The following is a 27911-nucleotide window of genomic DNA, read 5'->3' as shown; positions in this document are numbered from 1 at the left end:
GTAACACAATGAATTGATTCTTTAAGAAAATTGGCAAGATTGATAAATCTTTATCTAAATTAAATAAAATGTAGAGATATAATAAAATTAACAAAATTAGAAATAAAGGGGAGGACATAGCAAGAGAAAACAAGTCGAGAGAATCTTAATATTCTTTTAAAAACCTATAAGCCATAGAATTGAAAAATCTAAAAGAAATGCAAATTTTTCTTGATATATATAATTTAACAAACTTAAATCAAGAGCAGCAATTTATACAGATCTATAACTCCCAGTGAATTAGAAGCAGCAATTAAAAGTCTTCTGTCAAAAAATGCACAGTCAGATGGTTTAGCACAGAATTCTACCAGACTTGCAAGGAAAAGTTATTACCAATGCCCCTCCACAAATAGGAAGGGAAGAAGTCCAAGTATTATTTCTAGACTATATGATTGTATATATAAACGATCCTAAAATTTCCACCAGGAAACTTGTACAAACAATAAACATAAAAATGTAGGAGAATACAAAATTAATACATAGAATCAGCAGCCTTCCTATGTACAAATCACAAAGAGGCTGAGAAAGAAAACAGAAAAATTATACCTTTTCTGATAGCTTCAAAAATATATAATATTTGGAGGAAAATCTAATCAAGCAAGTGAAAGAGTTGTATGATGAAAACTTGAAGACATTGAAGAAAGCAACTGAAGATATCAGAAGGCTCATGTATTGATAGGGTTGGATTCATCAAAAAGGCTACCATACCAAAAGCAATGTACAAATAATCCCCGTCTAAGCTTGGCACAATTCTTCACAGAATTAGAAAAGAAAATTTTAGCTTCATACAGAATTGCTGGAGGTGTCAACACACCATGTCTCCAACTGTACCGCAGAACTCTTGCAATATAAAAAGGATGGTATTGGCATGAATGAATGGTGTTTGAGCAAACAATAAATAAATAAATAAACAAACAAATAAATAAATAAGGCCCAGAGGGGCTTGCTGAGACTGAAGCATCAACCAAGAATCGTTCACAAACTGAACCTAGGCTCCCTACAAACATGTAGCAGATGGTCAGGGAAGGCCTCATATGGGCCCTCTAGTAAGGGAAGTGGGGACTGCATTGGTCCTGAACTCCCTTCATAGCTTTTTGATCACTTTCCCCTGGCTGGACTGCCTGGCCATGCCACAGGGGAAAGGACATGCTGCAGTGCTTATGCAAACTGATGAGCAGTGCTGGATGGAGAGGGGAGAGGGGCAGGAGAGACAGGGAGGGGGGAGGATAGGACTGGGAAGGAGAGATGGGGCTACAACAAGGATCTAAAGTGCATAAATAAATAAATGTGTGTGTGTTTATCGATGGAATCAAATTAAAGACCTAACATAAGTTTATATACCTTTGACAGCTGATTTTTAATAAAGAAGTGAAAAAATAGCTACTGGAGAAAAAACAACATATTCACCAAATGTTCCTGGTCAGACTGAATTTCTGTATGTAGAAGAATGTAATTAGATCCATATTTATCATCCTGTACAAAATCCAACTTCAAACAGATCAAAGTCCTCAATGTAAAACCAGATGTGATAAAAGAGAAAATGGAGAATAGTCTTAGGTTCATTAGCACAAGAACTTTCTGGACAGAGCACCAATAGCACAGGAACTAAGAGCAGCAATTAATACATAGGAGCTCATTAATTTAAAAACTTTTGTATAAAAAAAATCAACTACCACTCACACAGAGTGGCAATCTAGAGAAAGGGAAAAGATATTTACCAACTATACATCCCATAGGGGGTTAATAGCAAAGCTATATTAAAAACTTAAAATACTGAGCCTCAAGAAAACAAACAACTCAATTAAAATGGGGTACATATCTAAACAGTAAATTCTCTAAAGAAGAAATGGTATGAATGAGAATCACTGAAAGAAATGCTCAACATCCTTAGTCATGAGGGAAATGCAAATTTGAGATTTCAACTTACATAGTCAGAAGGGCCAAAATAAATTAAAAAAAAAAAAATGACAGCTCATGCAGGTAAGGATATGGAGTAAGGAAAGGACTCATCCATTCCTGGTGGGAGTGCAAACTTGTGTAGCCATTATGGAAATCAGTGTGGTTGTTTCTTAGGAAGCTGGCAATAGAGCTATCCCACGATCCAGCTATACCACTCTTGGGCATACACCCATACTACTACAGAAACATTTGAACCAAACATGGTCATTGATGCTTTACTCATATAGTAGCCATAAACTGTTAATAACCTAGATGTCCATCAACAGAAGAATAGCAAAGAGAATGTGGTGCAGTTACACAATGAGATATTACTCAACTGTTAAAGAAGTGAAGTCATGAAAGTCACAGACAAATGGATGGAGACAGTAAAAAATCATCCTGAGTGAGGTAACTCAGACCCAGAGAAGCAAATATAGTAAACATTCATTCATAAGTAGATAGTAGGTTTTAAGTGTTTAATAAGCAGGCTACCACTGATATAGCCACAGAGATTATGTGAACAGTAAGGGGAAAGGTGAGAGGGTTGCGCCTCCCTAGGAAAGGCAAATAGAATAAATAGCTATGGATGTGTGGGAGAGGTCATTAACGGGAGACTCAAACAAGGAGAGGAAAGAAAGAAAGAGTGAGATAAAGAATGTGGGGGCCAGCTAAAATATAGTAGAAGCTTCCAAAAATATATGCATAGATAATACAGTTATGAATAAAATTCCTAAATAACAGGGGAAACAGAGGCCCAACTGGACATTTCCTAGCACTAAATGAAGCTTTCAGTACTGGAGTTTGGTTACATTTAATTGAATTTTTGGCCAAAGGGTCCCATGGGAATCCCCAGCCAATTCAGGTTGTTTATCAAAACTATAGGTTGATGTCCACAAATAGATGGTAAGGACTTTTGCTGACAATGACACAGAAAATTGAATAAGGAGTTTAGTTGGTGTCTAGTGTCCATGAGATTGGAAGGTACTCTGCACAGTACCAGAGGAGAAACATGAACACCAACCTAACTCCAAAGCTTTTACCTGCAAGATATACTGGTGGGATCAGCACAGGCCCTAAGAGCAACAATCAATAAATGGGACCTCATGAAACTGAAAAGCTTCTGTAAAGCAAAAGACACTGTCGTCAGAACAAAACGACAGCCTACAGATTGGGAAAGGATCTTCACCAACCCAACATCTGACAAATATATATATTATATCTGGAATATATAAAGAACTAAAGAAGTTAAAAGGCAACAATTCAAGTAACCCAATTAAAAAATGGGGTATGGAGCTAAACAGAATTCTCTGTAAAAGAATATAGAATGGCAGAGAAACACAAAAGGAGATGTTCAACATCCCTAGCCATCAGAGAGATGCAAATCAAAACGACCCTGAGATTTCACCTTAAACCCATCAGAATGGCTAAGATCAAAAGCTCAAGAGATAACGCATGCTGGAGAGGCTGCGGAGAAAGGGGAACCCTCCTCCGATGCTGGTGGGAATGCAAACTTGTACAACCACTTTGGAAATCAATCTGGCACTTTCTCAGACAATTAGGAATAGTGCTACCTCAAGATCCAGCTATACCACTCCTAGGCATATATCCAAAAGATGTTCAAGTACACAACAAGGACATTTGCTCAACCATGTTTGTAGGAGCTCTATTTGTAATAGCCAGAACCTGGAAACAACCCAGATGTCCCACAGTTGAGGAATGGATACAGAAATTGTGGTACTTTTACAGAACGGAATACTACTCAGCAATTAAAAACAAGGAAATCATTAATTTTGCAGGCAAATGGTAGGATCTAGAAAAAATCATTCTGAGTGAGGTATCCCAAAAGCAGAAAGACACACATGGTATATACTCACTTATATAGACCTATAAGATAGGATAAACATACTAAAATATGTATACCTAAAGAAGATAAACAAGAAAGAGGTCCAGGGGTAAGATGATCAATCCTCATCTAGAAAGGCAAATGGGGATGAACATTGGAAATAGGAAAAAACAAGTAACAGGACAGTAGCCTACCACAGAAGGCACCTGAAAGGTTCTATCTAGCAGTGTATCAAAGCAGATGCTGAGACCCATAACCAAGCCTTCGGCAGAGTGTAGGAAATCATATGAAGGAAGGAGGAATTAGTATATCCTAGAAGGGACAGGGAGCCCCACAAAGTTCAAATATATCTGAGCACAGGGTTCTTCTATGAGACTGTTTATCCAACCAAGGACCATGCATGGATATAACCTACAACCCCTGCTCAGACATAGCCCATCGTAGCTCAGTATCCAAGTGGGTTCCCTAGTAAGGAAGACAGGAATTGTTTCTCACATGAACTCAGGAGCTTCCCCTCCTCCCTGAGGGAGGAGCAGCCTTGCTAGGTCACAGACTGAGCAAATGTCCTTGTTGTGTACTTGAACATCTTTTGGATATATGCCTAGGAGTGGTATAGCTGGATCTTGAGGTAGCACTATTCCTAATTGTCTGAGAAAGCAACCATCCTGAAGATACCTGATAAGCTAAGGTCAGATGGAAGGAGAGGAGGACTTTCCCTCTCAGTGGACTCAAAAGGGGGCAGGGAGGAGATGAGGGTGGGAGGGGAGGATTGGGAGAGAAAGAGGGAGAGAGCTACAGCTGGGATACAAGTGAATGTATAAAATTATTTTTAAAAAATATTTAAAGAACTGAAGGAGGTTAGATAAGCATCAAATCATGATATTCAATAAACCCAAAAATATATGAGTAGTTAGTATTAGTAATTAGTAGTAATTAGTAATTAATAATTAATTAATATTAGTAATTAGTAGCTACTAATTTAACTAATAATTATTTATTGTTGTGATAGTAATTATTATTAACTAATAACCAAAATTAGTTACTAATTTAACAAATGAATTACATCTTTGTTGTAGATTATGATGGTGATTTTATATACAAACCTTATATTATAATAGAAATTATCTTGATTTAGGAGAAATTATTTCAAAATGTGGTACATTTTGTGCATGGAAACTTTCTACAAGCAATGAATAATGACACTCAAAAATGGAGATAATGTCATATTATAAAAGGTAAAAAGAAGCCACCAATCAAAATAAGAAAATCATTAAAATTACTTGATTTACCTGGATCTGGAATAAATCATGTGAAACTGATTTGTTGTACACTGTTGAACTATGAAGAAATAAAGTAAGGAGATTCAAAAAAAAAAAAGAAAGAAAAAAATACTGGTGGAATAGTAGCACAAACCTCTGGGAATATCCAATAAATATCTATTGGGTTTAAGGTCCCCTCCATGAGATGGAACCAATAACCATAACCAACACTACTTTAGTGACCAAGAAATAGAGACCATATAGGCGAGGGAACAACCAAATACTGCTATTCTGCTAAAGAAGTGTCACAATATAGGCTCCTAATGACATTCTACTATACTCACAAAGCAGTAGCTAGCTCACCCATTGTCAGGGATGCTTCTTGCTCTTCCAGGAAATGAGAGCAAGTACAGAGACTCATGGATGGACAATATGCAGGGAGTAGGAGACCTTGGAACACTGAGCCTAAGTGAGATGTCTTCATCACACCCCTTCTCACAGGCAGGAAAACTTTGCAGAAGAGGAGGCAGAAAGGTTGTAAGAGTCAGCAGGGATGAGAACACCAAGGAAACAGTGCCTTCCAGACACCACAGGACAGAGGCATATGTTCACAGAGACTGTGGCAGGAATCAAAACCTGTTTGGGTCTGTGCCAAGTGGAGCTCAAGCACTTAAAGGAAAAGTAGAAAAGAACACTATACCCAGAAGCATGTCCAATTGATAGCCACTTGCAAATGAAAAATCATTTTTCTTTAGTGGTGTATCACTGCAGATACAAACCACTCTTAAAAGTGTGAACCCCACGCCTAGCTGTAGATAGGTCTTTTGTGACTATATTATGGCTTCCAGCTTTGTGTTTCGGGGGGAACTGTGTGTGTGAGCAGGTGTGTCTCTGCATGTACATGTGTATATTTGGCTCTTTCTTTTCTGTTTGTTTTATCTCATTTTGGTTTGTTCGTTCTTGTTTTGTCTTATTTAAAATTTTATTATTATTCTTTTGACGCCTGTTTGTTTTCAAACGAGAGACAGAAAGGGCATGAAATCTGATGAGAGAGAAGGTGGAAGTAATCTCAAAGTAATTGGGGAAGACAAACCCTGATCAGATTATACCGTATAAAAAGGACCTATTTTTAAGAGAAAGAAAGGGAATAAATAACACAATCTAGAATTCTGAAAATGCAGTTGAATAAAGAGCAAGGAACAGCAAGGTGGCTTCTAGGTGCTCTCCCATCCATAGACACCTCTCTATAGGATTCCTCTCAAGATCCTAGAGTGTAGCAGTGCCAACACAAAGGAAAAACCTATACATACAGATTTAAAATACTGACCTCAGACTATTTTAATTTTAGTGATCACAATTATTGTAAACAAGAAAACACAAGTAAGCACTTGTGTTTGATATCATATACAAAAGTGACAGGCTCACCTTTGTGAAAAATAGTGTGATGTGGGCCACTCCTTTTAATTTCCACCATTAAATGTCAGCACATCATCATTCCAGGCTGCTAAACCAAACAGCATGTAAGTCCATTGTTTGAGTATTGATAGAGTTTTGTTTTGTTTTATCTAAATCATATATTTAAATGTGTGTGTTTGTGTGTGTGTGTGTCAAGAATTCAATAGAATAGTGAAGACTTACAAGCAGCAGTTGGTGATTTCAAAGTGTCTGGGAAGAAATTAACAGATATCGCTGCAAGAAAATAGACAACCAGGCTGGGATAAAACGAAGAGGATTTTAATGATCCACCTTACTGACAACTGTCATTTTCATCACGGATGCCCAGTGTTCTCCATTACATGCTTAGATTTATCTATTTCTTAATTGTTCTCTGCTCCATGGGGTCTCCAGAGAATTCTTGAATAATTGAAGAGCGTTTATCTCCTCAGCAGTTGGGCTCTGGTCACTGTGGAACTCTAACAGCTCAGTGAATGGATCATCATGTTCATGTAAAAGTGTCAGATTTTAAGATGGAATGGCATACATCGATACCATAGCTCCTGTCACTTAGTTAATTACTTTAAATCATTTTTACATTGCATTGTTTTTACAGACCATGGCCAATTGTGATGGTGTGGGCATTAAAATCTAACACAGATCTGAACTGGTGTCGTGCTAATAACTCTTTCCTCCTTCTAAGCACATGAACTGTCAGTTAACACTTTAAATTACACAATAAAAGCAGAGTGTTATATAGGGTGTATTGGTCATAGGATCATCATTTAATCTGTTATTTAATTATGTATGAATACTCAGAGAAATATTCTGTGTACCTCTGCCTTTTTCCTTATTACTTTCTCTGTTTTGCTGTTGTTAATTGTAGTGTGTCCATGTTTGTGAATTGTATGTGCACAAGTGTTATTTCATTTATCTTAAGGTCTTAAAGATTAATATCACCATTTTCTATTACTACTCATAAAACATTGGCCTCTGTCCTTGTGATGACAGGTGGGAAATGGAGTTTCTGGACTCTCTTTGTCCATTCGTCAGTGGGATCCATTAGATTTGCCTCTAGTTTTTGTCAAGGAGATGTGAACCAGCTATAGTATTTTTTTTATTGTTCTGTGAATACAAAGAATAAAATATTCATTGCTTTACATAGTACTAAAGATAACAACAAAAATGACCTGGCATGTGTCTGTCTGCTTATGCAGCCAACTGCACTATATACTACATTGTCCAGTGGAGCAAGGGGCTATGGAAATTGATGCGCTACAGAGCATGACATTCAGTGCAACTTGCTGAAGACACAGAACCAGAGAACTGGATGTCCAGCTGGGCTTCTCCCTACTACCTATTCAGATAGCCATCCCTAAGTTTCAGCTTCCCAGGCAAGGAGCACACGGACACTTTGCAGCTGATATCTTCACACCACAGGCTGTGGATGTGTGTGACTCTTGTAAATCAAGAATCATTTCCTGTTTACACATAATAAGAAAGACTCTGCCATGGCTTAGTAGGTAAGAGTCTTCCTGTTTTTCCAGGAGACGTGAAGTTTGCTCGCAGAACCTGTATCAGCAGCTCATGGGCTCCTGTAACTCCAGATGGAGGGGTTATCAGACTCATGTGACCTATTCAAGCATGTGAACATGTGTATAATATACTCACATGGATATACACAAACACATACACAAATATATATCTTTAAGAAAAACTGATGAAATTCAAAATACATGCTTACTGTTGTGACATTTTAAAGATTTCAACTAAGAACAATGAATTATTTAACAACCTCAACTCTGGAAATGTGTGAATGATTATCAAATATATGAGTGACACTTTTAATGTTAACATCTCTGAACAAAGTTTGTCATCGAAGGAAATCAACTGTGTGCTAAAGATGCAATAGAGATCAAGTAATTCTTTTTTTACAAACAAGACTTTAATTCTAATCTGATGCAAAATTGATTGAATAAAAGAGGGGTATGAAAACTTTATGCCCAAGTCAGAATATCGCTGTTTACCTAAGGTAAATTACTTAAAATTGTTGGCAAGGTTTTTTTTTTTTTAAAGTACAGTGTTCTAAATATATCAATATGTCAGGAAAATACAAAGTAATTTTAAAAATAATTTTGTAGCAGACATTTAGAAGAAATTGTTTCATTACTTTAAATTATATATGACATTTTAAAAGATGTATTTTTATTTATGTGTATATGTATAGCTTTGTGGGGAGTCAGCGCACATGGTCTCAGCACTCATGGAGGCCAGAAGATACATCATACTCCCCTGGAGTGGGAGTTATATACTATTTTGAATCACCTGACTTAGGTGCTGGAAACTAAACTTACTCTCTTTTAACTGCTGCCCCATATTTCCAGCTCTCATAGGTGATATGTTTTCCTTGGACACATTTTTTTTTTGGAAAAAAATAGCTCTTGATACAAGAAAAAAAACATTCTGAAAATTAGTTCTTGTGACTTGTCTATCATTATATGGTTTTGTCACTGAAAAACACATATCTCATTTGAAACAGAGCCTTATATTGAAATGTATGAAGATACGAAAGCATATTCAAAAGATCACATTTTAACCTCGAATTAGGGCAAGAAATTCTTACAGCAGCGTAAGAACAATTGAATAGCAATTTAAAAATATGAGCATTGACTAGATAAAGGATCAAAATGATTAGATAAAAACAGCACAGAAAACTTTTGGTGCATTTTTTGGGGGCTTTGATGGTCATTAAAACCAATACTGAAGTAAATTAAACTATATAGGATATATAGGTACATGTATGTATATGTACATATGATAATGTGTATGTATATGTACATATATACATGTATACACACACACACACAATCAACTTAGGCACAGTGGCTCACAGATGTGATCTCAGCTCTTTGCACTTGGTGAGAGAAGGGGAGGGATGAGACTAGAGGATCACCAGGAGTTCAAAGCTAAGCTTGGACACATAGTGAATTCCAATCCTGCCTCAACAGAAGATGAGAAACTATCTCAAAAAAATTAAAATGAATAATAAAACATACTCGACTACACTCCTTTTTCAGGAAATATTAATGAGTTGAGAATTAATATTATAAATTTTATTTTATTGGGCTTTATTAACAAAGTATAAAAGTAAGATTATTAGAATAACACACTTTTTAAACATTTTGTTCTTATTTATGCTCTTTGTGTGCATGAGTGTGTGTGACTGTGCATGTGTGTGCATCCACATACACCACTATCATGGAGCACATGCAGTTCATTTCCACCAGGCTCAAACTCAGAGATCAAAAGTGCCTTTATCCACTGCAATATTTTGCAGGGCCAACAACAATATTTTAAATAAAACAATGAATATGTTTTAATTTATCAAAATAAAATGAAACTCAACATTTTGATTTAATATCTCCATAGTACTATGCCCAACTCCATTAATATATTGAAAAAATCTTTATATGTAATTTATAAGTACCAGTGCTTACAAATTGCTCTAAATGCAAATTTTTAGTTTGCTAATCAAGTGCAGTAAAAATAAAATATCCATCACTGTGTAGTCTATGCAATGCCAGCAGGGTATTTAAGCAGATGCTGAGACTCATAGCCAAACTTTGCACATTGTGCAGGGAATCTAAGGGAAGAAGGAAGCGATAGAAGGACCTGGAGGGGACAGGAGCTCCACAAGGAGACCAACAGAGCCAACAAATTGAGGACAGGACCATGGGGGCATGCAGAGACTGATGCACCAACCAACAACCATGAACGAAAAGGACCTAGTCCCCCTTCTCAGAGGTACCCAAAGGCTAGACAACTCACTCTTCGTGTGGGTACTCTAGTAAGTGGAGCAGGGGCTGTCTCTGACATGGACCCTGTTGCCTGCTTTTGATTACTTCCCCTAATGGGGGGAACATTTCCAGGCCACAGAGGAAGAAGATGCAGGCAATCCTGATGAGGCTTGGTAGGCTGGGGTCAGATGGTAGGGAAGGAGGGCTCCCCCTTTCTGAGAAATGGGGGGAGGAATGAGGGAGGGTGGGGCCAGGAGGCAATTAGGGAGGGGCTACAATCGGAATGCAAAGTGAATAAATTATAAAAATTAAAATTAAACTAAGAAACAAATTCTCAATAGAGGAATATTGAATGGCCGAGAAACACTTAGAGAAATGCTCAACGTCCTTAGTCATCAGGGAAATGCAAATCAAAACAACCCTGAGATTTCACCTGACACCCATCAGAATGGCTAAGACCAAAAACTCAAGTGACAACACATGCTGGAGACAATGTGGAGAAAGGGGAACCCTCCTCCACTGCTGGTGGGAATGTGAACTTGTACAACCACTCTGGAAATCAATCTGGTGTTTTCTCAGACAATTAGGAATAGCGCTACCTCAAGATCCAGCTATACCATGCCTAGGCATATATCCAAAAGATGTTCAAGTATACAACAAGGACATTTGCTCAACCATGTTTATAGCAGCTTTATTTGTAATAGCCAGAAGCTGGAAACAACCCAGATGCCCCTCAGTTGAGGAATGTATACAAAAATTGTGGTACATCTACACAATGGAATATTACTCAGCAATAACAAACAAGGAAAATTTGCAGGCAAATGGTGGGAACTGGAGAGGATCATCCTGAGTGAGGTAACCCAGAAGCAGAAAAACACACAGGGTATATACTTACTCATTAGTGGATATTAGATATATAATATAGGATAATCATACTAAAATCTGTACACCTGAAAAAACTAATCAAGAAGGAGGGCTCTGGCTAAGATGCTCGATCTCCATTCAGAAAGGCAAAGAGGATGGACATCAGAATAGGGAGAAGACAGGGAACAGGACAAGAGCCTACCACAGAGAGCCTCTGAAAGGCTCTACCCTGCAGGGTATCAGAGCAGATGCTGAGACTTATAGCCAAACTTTGGGAGGAATTCAGGGAATCTTATGAAGGAAGGGGGACATAGTGGGACCTGGAGAAGACAGGAGCTCCACAAAGAGAGCAACAGAACCAAAAAATTTGTGCACAGGGGTCTTTTCTGGGACTGATACTCCAACCAAGGGCCATCCATGGAGATAACCTGGAACCCCTGCACAGATGTAGCCCATGGCAATTCAGTGTCGAAGTGGGTTCTATAGTAATGGGAACAGGGACTGTCTCTGACATGAACTGATTGGCCTGTTCTTTGATCACCTCCCATTGAGGTGGGAGCAGCCTTGCCAGGCCACAGAGGAAGACAATGCAGCCACTTCTGATGAGACCTGATGGACTAGGGTCAGAGGGAAGGGGAGAAGGACCTCCTTCATCAGTGGACTTGGGGAAGGACACGGGTGGAAGGGGGGAGGGGGAAAGTTAGGATGGGAGGCGGGAGGAAAGTACAGGGGGGTTCAGGGTGAATAAACTGTAATTAATAAAAATTAAAAATTAAAAAATGAAGGAAATTATGACCAAATCTACTAATAAACAGTACACAAATGTTCTCAATTAAAAAAAAAAGTTTGTCAGGCCAAAGAAGCAATATCATGATGCCTTTCATCTAGTTCCCTTTGTCTGTATACCTCACTCAATTTCTGCCTTACTCTTTATTGTAGTATTTTGCTGTTGCCCTCTGTTTGAAGTTTTATTTTATTTGTGTTTTTGAGAATGATCTCACCATGTATGCCATTTGAGTGATATTTATGAGCTTCACCCCTCCTTTTTCTGAGTGCTGAGATTTTACATGTGCTCCTCAGCACCTACCACCAGCTCCCTCCTGCATCCAGGATAACAAACTATACACACACACGTAGTCTACCACTTGAAAGTATAGGAATTAACTGGAATTAATATAAAAAATTATTTAAAAAGGAAAGTATAGAACCTATCTTTAGAGCACTTTAATCATCTGCCTTATACTCATATTTCTCTGCCCATCTGATGTACTCTTTCCCTACCTATCTTCCCTGAGATTTCACTTACTTAAGTTACACCTCCAATGATACCCTCCTCAATGCTTTCTTCTAGAAATACTTTTAGCGTCTTTGATTTTTTTTGTACATCTTATTTCCTGTAGTTACCTACCACATGATGAAATGCATGGACATTTGCTGTGAAATATTTTCCTAACTTATATGTGACCATTTTTGTTTTCTGTCGTTATAGCTTATCTTCACTCATTACAATTTTATTAAAAGATTGCTCCTGTGTCATGTTAATATTTGAACAATAAATTCCCTGTCTCTATATAATCACCCACAAAGAATCTTGGTGTCAATTTATTCATGAGTAACAGATTAAAATCTACTAGTTTAAAAAAATCTATAATGGTGAATTACGGTGATGATTTTAAAGCCTTTGTAAAGCCATTAAAACACTCATCACTGTGATGGTTTGAATGAGAATGGCCCCCATAGGGTCATGTATGCCAATACATGTCACTGGGGAGTAGAATGGGTTGAAGACTAGAGGATTAGGAGGTGTGGACTTGGAGGAAGTATGTCACTGGGAATGGGCTTTGAGATTTCAAAAGCCCTGGCCCATTCTCTCCATCTCTCTGCCTGGTGCCTGCTGCTGGAAGATCAGGCTATAAAGCTCTCAGTTACTGCTACAGCACCAAGCCTGCCTGCTTCCCACCATGGTAATTATGAACTAACTCTCTAAAACTGTAAGCAATTCCCCAGCTAAATGCTTTCTCTTGTAGAGTTGCCTTGGTCGTGGTGTCTCTTCACAACAACAGAACAGTGAATAGGACAATCACCCTTAGAACAACAAACTTTATCTCAACACTGTTGCTTAGAATAAAATTATGGAAATGAAAAGAAAAATCACCTGTGATTGCAAGTTCCTAAAATAAATACTACATTTTCATTGCTATGCATCTTGTTTTATATGTAGAGTTCTATAATCCATGTAATCGTGTTCTTGGTAGCAATAGCTTTCATATTCTTCTAAGGTAAAATAAATATATTGAATACTAAATGTATTTGGATTATGTATGTATAGATAGTAATTACTGAACAGTTTCATCCATGATTTGTCTATTATCTGCAATGGATCAGGCATGTGAATGAAAACACACACACACACACACACACACACAACACACAAGACTGCCAGGAAGGCTGAGGACTTTATAGGCAGAACCATCTTGAGACTAAGCAGTTACTTGTCTGAGGCATTATTTTAGCTAAAAAGGCTATTCAAGATGCATTTGGACAGAGCCAAGGATATTTTCAAGAGGAATCAGTAGGATACAGTGTGACTAAATACATATAGTTAAATGTTCTTAGGAGCTAAAAATGGAAGGGAAAAAAGAATAGGAGCAGTGAACTCTGGAAGGACATGCAGGATAAGATTTGAATACAACAACATGAGATTAACAATGAGTACTTGGGAACAGATGAACACATGTATTAAAAACAAGTTTGGATTGTTAGGTTAATTCTGTGTTTATTTTTATTTTTACTTCTTTGTATTTTCTACTTGGCAATAAGGCTAACATTTCCATTTGTTAAAACTGTGATAAGCAGGTATTTCTCTAGTTCTTACACTGTCTCAGTCACGTTAAAAGTCCTTTTCAAAAATACAAATATTTGTATTTTTCTCCTCTTGATTATTTAAGCTCCCATTTAAATCAGAACCAAAAAAATAATAATTTGTACAAAGAAAGTATTTGACTTTACACACACACACACACACACACAATCATGCATATATCATGGAATATTACATCCAAATATTTTTATTTTCTTCTATTTATGTCTTCTGTTTCCTTTGCTTTCCTTTTCTTGCATTTCTCCTTTTCTTTTTCATTGCTAGTTATCAAATCCAGAGCCTCATGTAGGCAAGTTCTCTAGAAGTTAAACACAGAACATCTCATAAGCTGGGCAAACTGTCACTGAGATCCAGCCCAGCCTGCTATACTTTTGATACCTGTGTGTCTAGCTAGCTGCCTAACCTCTGTAAGCTTTAATTTTATCATTTCTAAAACAGCCTTCCTGTATCTCCTGATTAACTTTTACTGTTGGGATAGCTTGGAGTTCTTGGTGAAGGCAGTATCAGTTTGACCTAAGGATATGTCTAGGGGAAGAAATGAAAAGCTATGGTTTAAAGTGGCATGTGTGTCCACTTTAAAGGGATTACTCTTAACTCCCAACTGTTGTGGGTTAGAGTCATCTGAGAAGAGAGACACATCTGCCTAGATCAGATTGGCCCATGGGCTTGTCTGTGGTTGATTCTCTTAGCAGTGAATGGATGTAGGAGGCCCAGCCCAGTACGGGCAACACCATTCCCTGGAGAGGTAGTCCTGCATTACATTCATAGCAAAAGCAAGCTTAAACTTAAAATTCCAGGGCCCAGTCCATTCTTGTATCAAAGTTATAATAACCACCACTTTATTTTATAAACTAAAACTGAATGTAAAAGGTTTGAATATGTGTTTAGTGATGTTAATTCATCATGTCCCTATCAACTTTCTAAATGTGAACTGAATTAAGAAAAAATTGACTGTGGCTACTTAGAAAAATACTGTTAACTTTTCATGTTAGTAGAAAGGTTGCAGCTCAGTTCTCAATCTTATGTCACTTGTCAAATTATGTTGCAATTTTTAATTATGTTCTTTATTTTTATATTATAATTCCATCATTTCTCCCTTCCCTTCCCTCCCTCCAATTCCTTTCATGTACCCTTTATTACTTTCATTTTAAACTTTGTTTTATTGAATGCGATGATTCCCACCATGATTCCCAACTCACTTCCTTCTATCTAAATTGTCCTCTCTTCTTCAAGCAGTGAAAACACATCAGGGATTGGGGAGGGAATGAGGGATACAGCTGGGATACAGAATTAACAAAATGTAACTAATGAGAAAAATAAAATTAAAAAAAAAAAACACATCAGGCTTCTAAAATCAGGTTTGAATATTAACTTGGCCATTCCCATCCTATCCTGGGTTAAGTACAGGGATGAGATGCTGTCACCAAGGTAGGAGTAGATTCATGTAGATTCCCTACATTGAAAGGTATTTAATTGGCTTTTGGCATTTTTCTTTGTGCATAACTATGTGTATTCATTTTTACACATGTACCTATGTTTACAATTCTCTCAGTATTAGAAAAAAATTCCTAATAAAACTTTCCATTTTCTCATGAATGATGATTCAGAGAAATAATCTAAAATGCACAGTGAATGAATAAGCCAGTGAGAGGAAGACTGCCAGGTTCTACTCCACAACCTCCTTCAGTTTAAAATGGCTCTGGACAGGAATTAGAACAGAAAAATCAGAAAAGTAATCTTTTTGGTGTAACAAAGATTTTTATGGTCTAGAAAAATAGATAATTTATCAGCCTTAAATTTGCACACAATGTCAATCAGTTTCACAAAGAGATAATGAAAGGCAGATAGATGACAATAATTAATCAAGGAACTGCTCTAAGCTAAGATTAGTATGCTGATTTCAAGCAAGTTTGACATCCTGATAAAAAGGTAAAACACTGCACTCTGGGAGGTGGTAGGGGATAGCTCTTATTTCTTGAGAGTGGTACCAAAAATTCTGAAAATCAAGAAGCATTAGCTAAGAAGGAGAAAATGTAAGCACACTGAAAAAACCAGGCCCTGACCAGAAATGATTTAGCTAATAAATGCACAAGTAAGATCATTAAGTTGTTGGTATTCATCTGAGAAATATAATTTCTGCTTACAGAATGGAATAAAATAAACAATACCATACATCTACTCAGCTCTGAAAGACAGTGTTTTCCAAATGACAGATAAGTAACCACAATAAATCAGAAGGTGAAAAACACCTTTGCATTCCAGAATTTCTTTTCCTTGGGGACATTATGTGTGTGTTTACTATCATAAGTAAACACATTTGCTAGGGTATAAGAATGATGGTGAGTGAGTGACAGATGATGCATGCTGGAGTTCACCTGACTATGTAAGTGAGAAGTCACTTTCAACACTTTCAGCTCAAATCACACTCAGATACGTATCAGCATGTTATATCTATATAAGCCAAATACACAAACAGATACAATGGGTAAATCAGCGAGAGCATGTGAGTGTGTATTTACATGTACTGGATCTAAATACTAAATTCACTATATATAAATATATACAAATAGATATTTATATAGATATTTATAAATATATAAATGTATATTTATAGATATTTAAATATATATTTATATATAGCAGGATTTCTGGCCAAAAAACAAGATTATAACATTATCAGGGCAGGTAAAAAATAAGATGACACTCTGGAGTAGCTTGTAGTGACAATAAATGTGGTTATTTTTTATTTTCTTGTTTATAAAATGAAATAGGGACATATCACTAGCTCACAGTGTCCAAAACTGATCATTCCATGGTTTACAGTGATACTCCTCTGTCCTCCTGTAACTGTGTGGTATACCACCATACCAACAGATGTATCACACCCTAATAAAATACTGTCTTATTTTATATGTCTGTTCATGTGACAACAGAAAGAACTTAAGGGAGAAAGGCCTTATTTGTATCACAGGTCAAGGTACCGTCACTGGGTATGCAAGTCAGCTGCATCCAGAAATCCAGAAACAGGGGGGAAATACATACACATTGCTGCTCGCTGTGCTCTCTCCATTTGGACAGTCCAGCATCCTCTGCTATGGAAGGGTCCTGCTCAAAACTAAGATGAGTTATTCCGCATCAACTAATATAACTTAGATAATCTCCCACAAGGCATGCCCAGAGACCCACCTCCCCGGTGATTCTACATACTGTCACACTGACGAGTAACAATGGCCATCACCAGTCCCCTCTTAGCAATGGGCCTGTAGGTTGTTTTGTGTTTTGTTAAACCCAAAAGTACCTCAAATATTTGTAATTTGGATAGTATAGTTTTAGGTTTAGAAAACTAAAGACGGTGTTTAGAATTAAAGAACAAATGTTAAATGCTATTCGTTTGACTCAACCAGTAGATTCTCACCTAGATTGTCAAAAGTTTCTAATTTGTTTTCTCTGTCCTCTGCCTTGTTGTGTAACTTTACCACACAGACATAAATATTTATTGTTTGAAGTAGAAGTGTCATCTTCCCTAGTTTGCTTGCAGCTTCTCCATACTTCCCCATCGATTAGGCATAGACAAAACTGCTGAGAAAAAACAGTCCACAACACCTCTACTTTGCTGCCTCCCTTCCAGTACTTTCCCTTAAATGATCAATAGAAAAACCAACTTCTTCTGCTCTGTGAACTTAGTCTGAATCACCTCCAAATCATGAACTGCTCACCTGTTACTTCCGGGCTCTCTCTTTCAAAACCTTGATTACATTTTATTTTTCCAAGCACACTTTAATGGCAAACACAGCTTACTCTTTTTCAGAACTGTAGGGAAGTTTTAAATATATTTTATTAGAACAGAGAAGCCAGGTAATAGGTCCATGGTAACATAGCCAGGAGACCGGAAGCCTTGGATCTGAAGCCAGACAGCCATTACTACTACCCCACAAGCCGGAAGTCCTTGTTGGAGGCCATATTACTTTTTCTGAATAACATGGATTTTACTTTTCTTTTCAGCTTCCAGATACCTTGTCACACCAAAAATTTATTGGCCTCATAGTTTTTGATAGACTGCAATTTCTTAGAGCAAAAACCTGATAATCAATGTAATCCTATCTAAAATATTCTATAGATCAAGTGCTGCAAGTAAGATTTCAGCTCACTGGTTGGACCTAGCAGGGACTCATAAACATTACAGCTTCTCTATTAACAGTGGAGAATTTTGTTTTGTTCACTTTCATTCACAAATACTTAGGTGCCATATATCTATCTCTATATCTATATCTGTATCTGTCTATATGCATACAGTATACATACATGACATACTCAAATAAGAAGGAGAGTTGAGACCAGTAGAGTAAAATGGGTGTTAAAAAAAAACATTACTATATGAGAAGAATGTAGCTATGGCACCTACAGGCATACCAGTCTGGGTGTAAGAGCTCTACACAAAATACAGCCTGCCCTGCATCCATCCAGATCAGTGCTGCTGTCCAAACTTGTGGAAGCTCCAGTTTTCAAGTTTAAGAACAAAAGTCAACAACTGCCCCTACCCATCAGCAAGGATCAAAAGTTACCCAAGTAGAAGATGAGTTGTATGGCTTATATGCTTTGACTTTTAAATTTAATTTAAACTCAACTTAATTTTTATGGGGCTTGTTTTATTATCTCTTACAACAGAAGCAGAATTCTATTATTTGAAGCCTTAGTTTTCACACAGACAGAAAAGATAAAAAAGAAAACATTTCAAATCCCTCTTGATGTGCAAGACTAAAGCCTCATAAACCAAAATGACAATGCATGATTTGTGTAATCCAATTACTCACAATTTGGTTGTTTTTGTCATAACAATCTGTGCTGAGATGTAACAGGAATGTGGATGAAAAACAAAACAACAACAAAAAAAAATGATGTGATTTTAAAAGGAAAACTAAGAATTTAGGCAACAAGAACATTCTGGAGTTTTAACAAGGACAACTAGTTGGTGTGCTCTTTGTTGGGAAAGACAATCTCTCCCAGTCCCAGCTTTGCTCAGTTGCCTGTAGTTTTTGTGGAAGGTTGAGGCTTCCTGGGCTTTCCCCTGGCCTCTTAGGAACACCATTAAAGACTCAGTTTATTGTCATTTGTCTTTAGGACAAATCCTTTTGTATTGAGAGGTATCAAAACATACACAGGACATTAGAAAGCTTTCCTCCATGCTGTCTACAGCTACTGCAATTACCTCCTTTGGATGTGTCCCAGACTCTTCCATAAAATGACACCCAGTGTAATGACAGTTTTAGAGGTGATTCTGTGGACAAAGTGACAACATTCCTAAAACCCTAAGGTAATTCTTTTTCACTTTCTTCTATATACTCAAACGGCTGACATCATCTGCAAAAAAAGCATAAATCTTCTTGGAGGTGACAGAGAATACAGTGAACTTTCCAAACCCCCAAGAAAAAGAGATGTATGCAAAATACACACATACAACACACACCTGCAGGAAAGCATCTTTTTGGGTGAGTCACTGAAAAGAAATGAATGCAGACTGTAAGTGCTTTTCTTAATTTACACTTCTCAATGTACATTCCTAATTCTGACAGCCCTTTGAAAAGCATGTTGGAGGTCTCTTGAGTTTTCATCTCTGTCTTCATCCTGTTTCTTGCAGGTAACTACTTTCTGTTAATTCCCTCCCCCACTTTTCTCCCCCTCTCTCACACACCTCCTTTTTCTAGCATGTGAAAACTTCTCTGACTCTTCACCAACCTTACCTCCTCCAATTCTGCCCTCCTGGACCACATCCTCATCATCCCCGGGGGGGCCCTTTGCCCCTCTTCCCTCCTCTGCTTCGCTGAGCACCTTTTCCGCATCCATTCCCATCAAGGGCTTTGCAGATTCCCAGGCAGTTTGCTGGTGAGAAATCTTTGCAGCAGCTGCAGCAAAGACTACAGTCCCCCCCACCCCCTCGCGTGGACGCGCGCGCGCGCGCTCGCAGCCTAATGGCAGAAGCGGGCTAGGCTGGGCTAAGCTGAGAGGAAAGGGCTGTCAGCTGGGAGGCAGCCTGTCCTCCCCGGAGCCTGCAAGGATGCGGCAGGGGACTGAGACCATGGGGAGGTGCTAACTTCCTCTCCAACCCCCCAGCCCGGGATCCGGGCTGGCATACCCGGCCCCCGGGGCTAGTTTCCTGCCAAGCTCAACCAAGAAGCCAAAGGCGCCTTGGAGGGCATAAAAAGAAAGAGTGGTGCTGAAGAGGGGCGACCACGTCCAGAGCCGGACCCTCTGCAAACCCAGGAAAAAAGAAGGAAGGGGATCAGACACTGGCGAGGGGACGCAAGAACCTTAGTCTGCAGACTCGCTGGAGAGCCTCCCTGGAGACCTGGGCGCTCTGGTGAGCACCGGCTGGGGGGAAGGGGACCGGCGAGGAGCGAAGGGCAAAGGGGCGAGGAACCCGTGGCGGGAGTGAGCGCTCTGGTACCGAGGCGCGGGAGGCGCTCAGGGATGCTGTGGCCCGGGCGGGGGTCGGCTGCGAGCTGAGCGCGTGCTGCGCCCGCGTCGGTGTGGATGTGAGCAGGGGAGCGCAAGTGAGCTACAGACAGAGCGCATGTCTCATCCCTGCGAGCAGAGCAGAAGCTAGACCCGCCACCACCATCTTCTGCATGAACATTATCAGCAGGACAGAAAACCTCCCCCAGGGCTATGGAGACTGCGGGAAACATCTGGCAGCTGGGGATGGATTGCTGAGGGGAAGCTGTTATAACCTCAAAGCGTCCAAACCTTTCTTTATTTATTTCTCTCTCTCTTTCTCTCTTTTCTTTCTCGTTTTTCTTTTCTTTCCTTTCTTTCTTTTCTTTTTCCCTCCTTTTTTGCTTTTCTTTTCTTTTCTTTCTTTTTTTTTTTTTTAAATTTTAGCGCCATCGTCTTCAATGCCTCTCTGAAGATCATTTAACAAGAGTGTGAGAGAAAGAGAGGAGAGGAGCGCGCCAGGGAGAGGAGCAAAGAAAATGAGGATTATTTGCAGACAGATTGTCTTGTTGTTTTCTGGATTTTGGGGACTCGCCATGGGAGCCTTTCCGAGCAGCGTTCAAATAGGTAAGAATCGACTGGGGAGAGGTACATGTGGCTGGAGAGAGTTAAATGAGTTGCAGATACGGAATCCCACGGAGGCGCCTTGCCTTTACAAACAGACCTTCTCGCTGCAAGTTGAGACACACACAGGCTAGCACACCCAGCCCCGACCCTAGTTCCAATTTGCTCTCCAATAGGTTAAAGTAGGATCGGGAAAAGTTGAGGGAAAGAGAAAAAAATAAATGAACCTCCGTGGACTTGGATTGCATTTTATAGCACTTTCTCTAAACGCTCTTCATAGAGCAAGAGAAAATACCGAGTTTTATTTTGTTTTTCATTTTTCTGTTTTTTCAACCCCCTTCTCCCTATTCTGCAAGCTGCAGCGTTCTTGCAATTACAGAAAGAGACTGGGGCGGAAAGCATTTTCTGCGCACCTTTTGCCTTGTTGCCTTACGAGCTGGCAAATTCAAAAGTTAGACCCTTTTCGAGGAACCTTCGTTGGCTTTATTTTCCTCTTGACTTAAGCGCCCGCTCTTCCGTATTCTTGGGTCCCCACTGTGTTTGCAGCGACCCTGCTTTCCACTAAGGTGCTGGCCGTCTCCTCTCACGTCTGTTGCTGGGACTGGGCTATTGAATTTTTTCCAGCCCAGCCCAGCCCAGCCTCAAACACTGCATCATTTTTTGGTGTACCATGCACCCAACCGAACTAATTGGACCTGGTACACAGAAGCAGGGAGCCAAACTATGTCCTCTCCCTTTAGAATCTGCTCTCTAGCCGCCTTCACATTCCTTCATTCCGACCTGTATTTTGATGGAGATCTCTCTGCTCATCTGCATCCTTACTGATAAAGAGAGGTGTCCTGAACGGGCTGGTGTAGCTGGGAGGATCCTGAAGAAGGCATGGGAAAGAAAGCAAGATACTCCAAACGGTATCAGAGGTCATTGTGATTATGAGAGATTGAAGCAAGGAGAAGCTGAGCTGCCCTGAAGACTAAAACATTAAACATGCATTGCAGGGACAAAAGGCAGCCCCTATGAGATGGCAACAGAGCTCCTTGATTGTGTGTGCTCGCGGTTGGAAGTGTTTGGCAGTCCTGGGGCTGGGGGTGACATTTAAAACAGGAAACAGTGAGTGTGTGTTTTCTACTGTCTTTTATAGGTGGTCTTTTCATCCGAAACACAGACCAGGAATACACTGCTTTCAGATTGGCAATCTTTCTTCATAACACCAGCCCCAATGCCTCTGAAGCTCCTTTCAATTTGGTACCTCATGTGGACAACATTGAGACAGCCAACAGTTTTGCTGTGACAAATGCCTGTAAGTAAAATATAAGTTACAGCCAAATTGAAAGAGAATTGAAACGAGCTAGTGGGATTTCCTTCTTTGTTAAGAATTTTCTAGGGAGAAAAAAAAAATAAAAGAAAATTCCAGCAGTTCCCTAACAGTTCTCTGGTGTTAGAGAAAAATCATAGTTTAAAAAGATTTAGTCTTTGGGATTTTCTGATAATTTCTATCTCCTTCCTTTCACTGCTTTCCTCTCTGTAACCATCCCTCCCTCCCTACATTTCTCCTTTCCTCCTCTCTTTTTTCCTCCCATTTTGTCTTTTAATTTTGTTTCCCCTGCCTGGATGACATAAGCTGAATTTTCCTGTAACATTTTAGTGTCTCTCCTGTCTGGTGCACGCCGTTGTAAACTGTACTCAGTCTAGTGTTCTGTCCTTTGGTTTCTTCTTGATTTTCACTGTAGTAAGCTCCTGTCTTCCCTTTAAAGAAGACACATGCTCTTTCGAGCATTAAAGGCCATGGAGAGGATGCCAGAGGAGTGATGAGGAGAAAAATACATTTCAGTCGGCCACTAGACACTACATAAGATCCAGTGATGTCATTAGAGGCTGCTCTGCCCTTCCTTATAGTACAAGCTGTGAATGTCTCTTGCTACCTTAGTGGATGTCTGTTTGTGGACTTCCATGAAGCCTTGTTGCCAATCACTTTAGTCTCTGATCTACCTGAATTCTAAAACCAACCCAGTTGAATCTCCCACACAATGAAAACAAATGAAAGATCTCACATGCTACAAGGGAACAATTGCACATCAAGGTTCTATGAAGCTTGATGTGGAAAAGAAGCTAACATTAATGGCATTAATGTAAAGCACTGAGATGTGGTCCAGCAGTGGCACGGGCCTGCTTTTAGTTCTGGAAGTATGGGCACTCATCAGATGCTTTCTCTTTCTTTTGTGCATCTCTAATGCTGTATTACAGAGTTTCTGGATTATCTGAGACACGTAGCAATGATCACTATATAAAATGCTGTGTGCTTTGTTTCTACTGTACCAAACTAAACATTTTTTTAATTAAAAATTTTAAGGACAAGAAAATAAACTAAACAAAGAAAGAATTGAAACAGAAAATAGGGTTTGAAGTGAAGAAAAGTATCTATTTCATGAACTAAAGTGTTTGCATTCATATTTATTTGTCATTAATTCAGTTACCGGATAACAGGTTGATTTTTTTTTAAATCTGAAAGTCTGTTTACTACTACATTTTAGAACTTAATTGCATGAAGATATTGAAGCTTTTTGACAGTTTTTGAAAAGTGTTTTAATTCTATTACTTGTCATGACTCCTACACTTTCAGTTCTACTTACTGATTGCTACTTGTTTGTTTCACTTGGTGATACAACTAATACTAAAGCAAAAGAGGGTATGTTTAAGCCAAGTTGCATTTTAATTAAACCTAGGTTTGTGGATAGTTATTTATAAATTTTATAAGTTGTTTTCTTTATATGCCAAGTATTAAATGAGCAATCAACATTTCTTACAATTCAATTCAAAGCATTCTTAGTTAGTTAGTTAGTTAGTTAGTTTATATCCATCTTGAATCTCTCTGAAAATTTTGTCAAGATATGTGTTACCAGCTTGGAAACTAATTTATTGTCCAAATATATTTGAGGGCAGTTTGTCCATCGTGAATTACATTTGAATATTATCATTTAATTTTGAATGAATTTCCTAAATGTGGTGGTATATTGTGTTTTGTTTTCACAAATGGAGATGGTTGCACAATGATATTCAGCGTGGTAAACTGTTAAGTGCTAATTTTTTCTGCCCCCGTACCACCAGTTAATCTCACTTAGCATCAATTTAACTAGGAGTATTTTAGTTATGTAACAAAATGTGCATGAAATGAAGAGGTAGTGGGAAAGCATTGGTAAACTGAGAATGTGGTGGCTGGTTATGTGTATAATAAGCTTTTAAAAGTATGAAATATATAGAATGTTCTTTAACATGCAAAGATTGAGAGAACTAAAACAAGTAACTTTAGATGTATCCAAGTTTTTTACAATGTTGGCAAGATAATGTTTTTCTCATACATATATAATTGGTTCTGGGTAGATGTTTAAAAATATGGTTAAAAGCAAATTGTAAATGAGCAAAAATGTTTTCTAGTGAAAAAAAATGGATATTTATTTTTGATAAATGACTATACGAAATGCCCTTAAGAGGAATCCAAGCTACATTTGGGAGCAGGTGATGGAGAACATGGGTTGGGTGGATGGTGCTTGTTGGATAGACTGACCCAAAGCATACACACATATGATTCCACTCTAATCAAGGGTAAATCCTAAGTCAACCTCATCTATCAAACCTATGCCTTGAGTACAAGAGGATGAAAGTAGATCTTGAAATTTAGTATTTTAGAAAATTGACATAGGCTTTTTTTTTCCAATGACACAGACTGATTTTCAAACTTGTTATTCTAGAATGAATATAAATGATATTACTTGTTACACTCAATTTATTTTAACTATAATGTTCTCTCTCTGACTTTTTATAAACTTGCAGTCTCTTCTGTGTATGAATAAGGAACTCTAGCTAGGGTACATGAATTACTTTTATGGGAACTACACTTACATAAAAAAAAAAAACGAACTTGAAAATAAAGTGTGTTAGTTACCTGTTTAAAAGACATAATTTAATGCTGGTTATCAGGACCAAAATTAAGTTGCTCCTCTAAAAAGGCTACATTTCACTAACCCACTGTAGGTATAGAACTTACCGGCTTGTAGAACTGGACCTGACTAATTCAAACAGCAGTTTCGGAGGTACACATACCAGCTTGCTGGAGGGAGCAATAATTTGGGCTTCTAATTGTATTGTTAGCAATATTTTATCTTCAGTGGTATTTCCATTTGTTTAAGTTAAAATATCATTTTTCTTGGATATTCATATTGATAGAAGGTCAAATTATTGGGTATTATAAAGGAAATTTGAAGAAGTACAGATAACATAAATTATAACTATTTCAAAAATAAAAAGTATGTTTAATAAGTGGCCCTTTTACTCATTTAGTGTCTTTGGATATACACATTTCATGATTGTGATCTGTGCAAAGTACACAAGATGGTGAAAACGAAAATTTCAGAGTTAAATAATCATCAATATGGTCAGTGTTTCTTAATTAAAATCTTTAAATAAGTGTATTTCATATAGATATCAATATAGCTATCTGTATCAATATAGCTATATTGATATAGATATCAATATAGCTTCTTACAAAGCACTTGATACAGCTTACACAGACTAACTCTTCAGATATATTTTCACTATTTAGCAGATATTTAGCTTAGAGAATAAGATTTGTTGAATTTGACCAAAACTGCTAAACAAAATACTAAACATCTCTGTCACCAAAACTTTTAAAATACAGTATTTGAGATGTTATATTATGAATTTAAATTATCTATTAAAAATATTATCATGCAACCAATCACTTGATGAGGCAAACTCTGTGCTATCACCTACCAGCATTCTGTCTGTAGAATGATGTTTTAAGTTTAAGATGGTCATTGTGAAGTACACATAAACCAGATACATAGTCAAAATTCAAAAGAAGGGCATAGATTTCTAGACTAATTTCTACTTTTAAAATCTATGGAAAGGACCAACTAGTTAGTATTTTTGTTTACTTATTTTCTATGGTATCCTTATTTTGCTCTACTTCTCTGCCTAAATAGGCTACTCAATTGTTTATCAGAGGATGACAGAGAACTTACAAACTGAGAAAAACAATAGTATATTATTCTATAATAACCAAGAAGAGAGTGGTTTGGTTTTGAGGTAGAATAACACTCCTGTAACACACAATAACTCATAACTCATGATCCCCCTGCCTCAACTGTCATTAGAGATATATGCCACCATGCCCATGCCCAATACCAATCACATGTCTGTTCTCCTTTCCCCCCTCCCTTCTATTTCTATCTCTGTCTCTCTGGTTTCCCAAGACAGTGTTTCTCTGTGTAGCCTTGGCTGTCCAGGAACTAGATCTGTAGATCAGACTGGCCTTGAACTCACAGAGATCCACTTGCACATGAGTTTTCTCATACTGAAGATAAACAAACCTAACTCATTTTCTTTACTTGACAACTTAAAATATTCGAGTAAAAGTAACTGGGTGCATATATATTTTGTGGTTATTTAGTTACTTTAAATCTACAGAAAATATGAAATTATATACAATATGCATCATAGAAGTTCCCACTTATACATTAGTAAAAATGTGCTGAGGTTAAGGATGCCCTACTATCATATCTGGAGTAGAACTCAACAGTGTTTAAATGCTGCTGTGTACTCATCAGTTTGGGAATAAAATGTAAGAGACTGTATTGGGCTGCAGTAATAATCCTAAGCAGACTAAAGATAAAGCTTTATTCTTCAAAAGAAAGATATAAAATAGACAATAGCATTAAGTGTGTCTGCATTTGGTTTTAGAAAAATAGTTACCAGGCTGAGATTCATTAGACTTTTATGTTTTAAATTGGTAGAAACAACCTACATTGAACTGAAGTACTTTTTTAGTGTTGTGATTTTCTATCACTCCCTATTTTCCAGTCGAAGATTAATGAAAAAAATATGAGTCACATTGCTTCAACTCATCCCTTTTGCAAATGATAACATGTTCTATAATTTATATAATTTGTAATTGATGTAGTTCAGAGTGATCACAAGAAAGTTTGTTTTAATTTATTTATTTATTTTTATAACAATTTATTCACTTTGTATTCTAGCTGTAGCTCCCTCCCTCATCCCCTCCCAATCCTACCCTCCCTCCCTCATCTCCTCTCATGCCCCTTCCCCAGTCCACTGATATGGGAGGTCCTCCTCCCCTTCCATCTGATCCTAGCCCATCAGGTATCATCAGGAGTGGCTGCATTGTCTTCCTCCTTGGTCTAGCAAGGTTGCTCCCTCCTCAGGAGGAGATGATCAAAGAGCCAGGCACTGAGTCCATGTCAGAGATAGCCCCTGTTCCCCTTACTAGGAAACCCACTTGGAAACTGAGCTGCCATGGGCTATATCTATTGCAGGGGTTCTAGGTTATAGTTATGCATGGTCCTTGGTTAGAGTATCAGTCTCAGAAAAGACTCGTGGGCCCAATTTTTTTAGTTCTGTTGCTCTCCTTGTGGAAAGAAGGAGAGATGAAAGTCAAGAAAGTTTTTAAACTGTCATAATGTGTCAGAAAACTCCTTAATTTTCCCCAATTTGTTTTTCCAAGTTTTGTTTATTTTGTGAATAGGAAAATTATGTGCACTTCTTTCCAATGAGATATTATTTATCTGTCCTTTGCCTATCACTACCAATAAGTCATCTCTTTATCTCATATAAATAGAAATTCCATCATTTTTCTGGATTTTAAAGTAAAAGGTAAATGAAATGTTACTTTACATTATTGGAACATGTTCTAGTTTTAGAACTGCTTTCACATAACATGAATTAATTTGCCCCAAACCAATGTCACATTAAACAGTCTGAGAAGACAGGTC

General features: G+C 37.9%; 1 protein-coding gene and 1 long non-coding RNA gene across 9 annotated transcripts in view; one reads left to right on the top strand and one right to left on the bottom strand.

The window, feature by feature from the left end:
- LOC132648278 (uncharacterized) overlaps nucleotides 1-20006 on the bottom strand; it is a 41764-nt gene extending 21758 nt beyond the window's left edge. Inside the window, exon 1 of the long non-coding RNA XR_009586644.1 lies at nucleotides 19794-20006. This is a non-coding gene — a long non-coding RNA (uncharacterized LOC132648278). The remainder of the gene's footprint in view (nucleotides 1-19793) is intronic.
- The window catches only part of Gria4 (glutamate ionotropic receptor AMPA type subunit 4), a 394435-nt gene continuing 386509 nt past the window's right edge, over nucleotides 19986-27911 (top strand). For 4 of the 8 annotated variants that reach the window (XM_060368985.1, XM_060368979.1, XM_060368998.1 and 1 more), the window contains exons 1-3: nucleotides 19986-20410; nucleotides 20932-21111; nucleotides 22247-22405. In XM_060368985.1, the coding sequence (XP_060224968.1) occupies nucleotides 21024-21111; nucleotides 22247-22405 (247 nt within the window). In that variant the 5' untranslated portion in view covers nucleotides 19986-20410; nucleotides 20932-21023. The remainder of the gene's footprint in view (nucleotides 20411-20931; nucleotides 21112-22246; nucleotides 22406-27911) is intronic. The other 4 variants (XM_021644133.2, XM_060368987.1, XM_060369002.1 and 1 more) reach the window with 2 other exon arrangements.

Source organism: Meriones unguiculatus, chromosome 1, assembly GCF_030254825.1.
Source record: "Meriones unguiculatus strain TT.TT164.6M chromosome 1, Bangor_MerUng_6.1, whole genome shotgun sequence".
In the NCBI taxonomy this organism is placed as follows: Eukaryota; Metazoa; Chordata; class Mammalia; order Rodentia; family Muridae; genus Meriones; species Meriones unguiculatus.
Note: the sequence above shows the minus strand (reverse complement) of the source record. Positions and strands in the feature narration are given on the sequence as shown.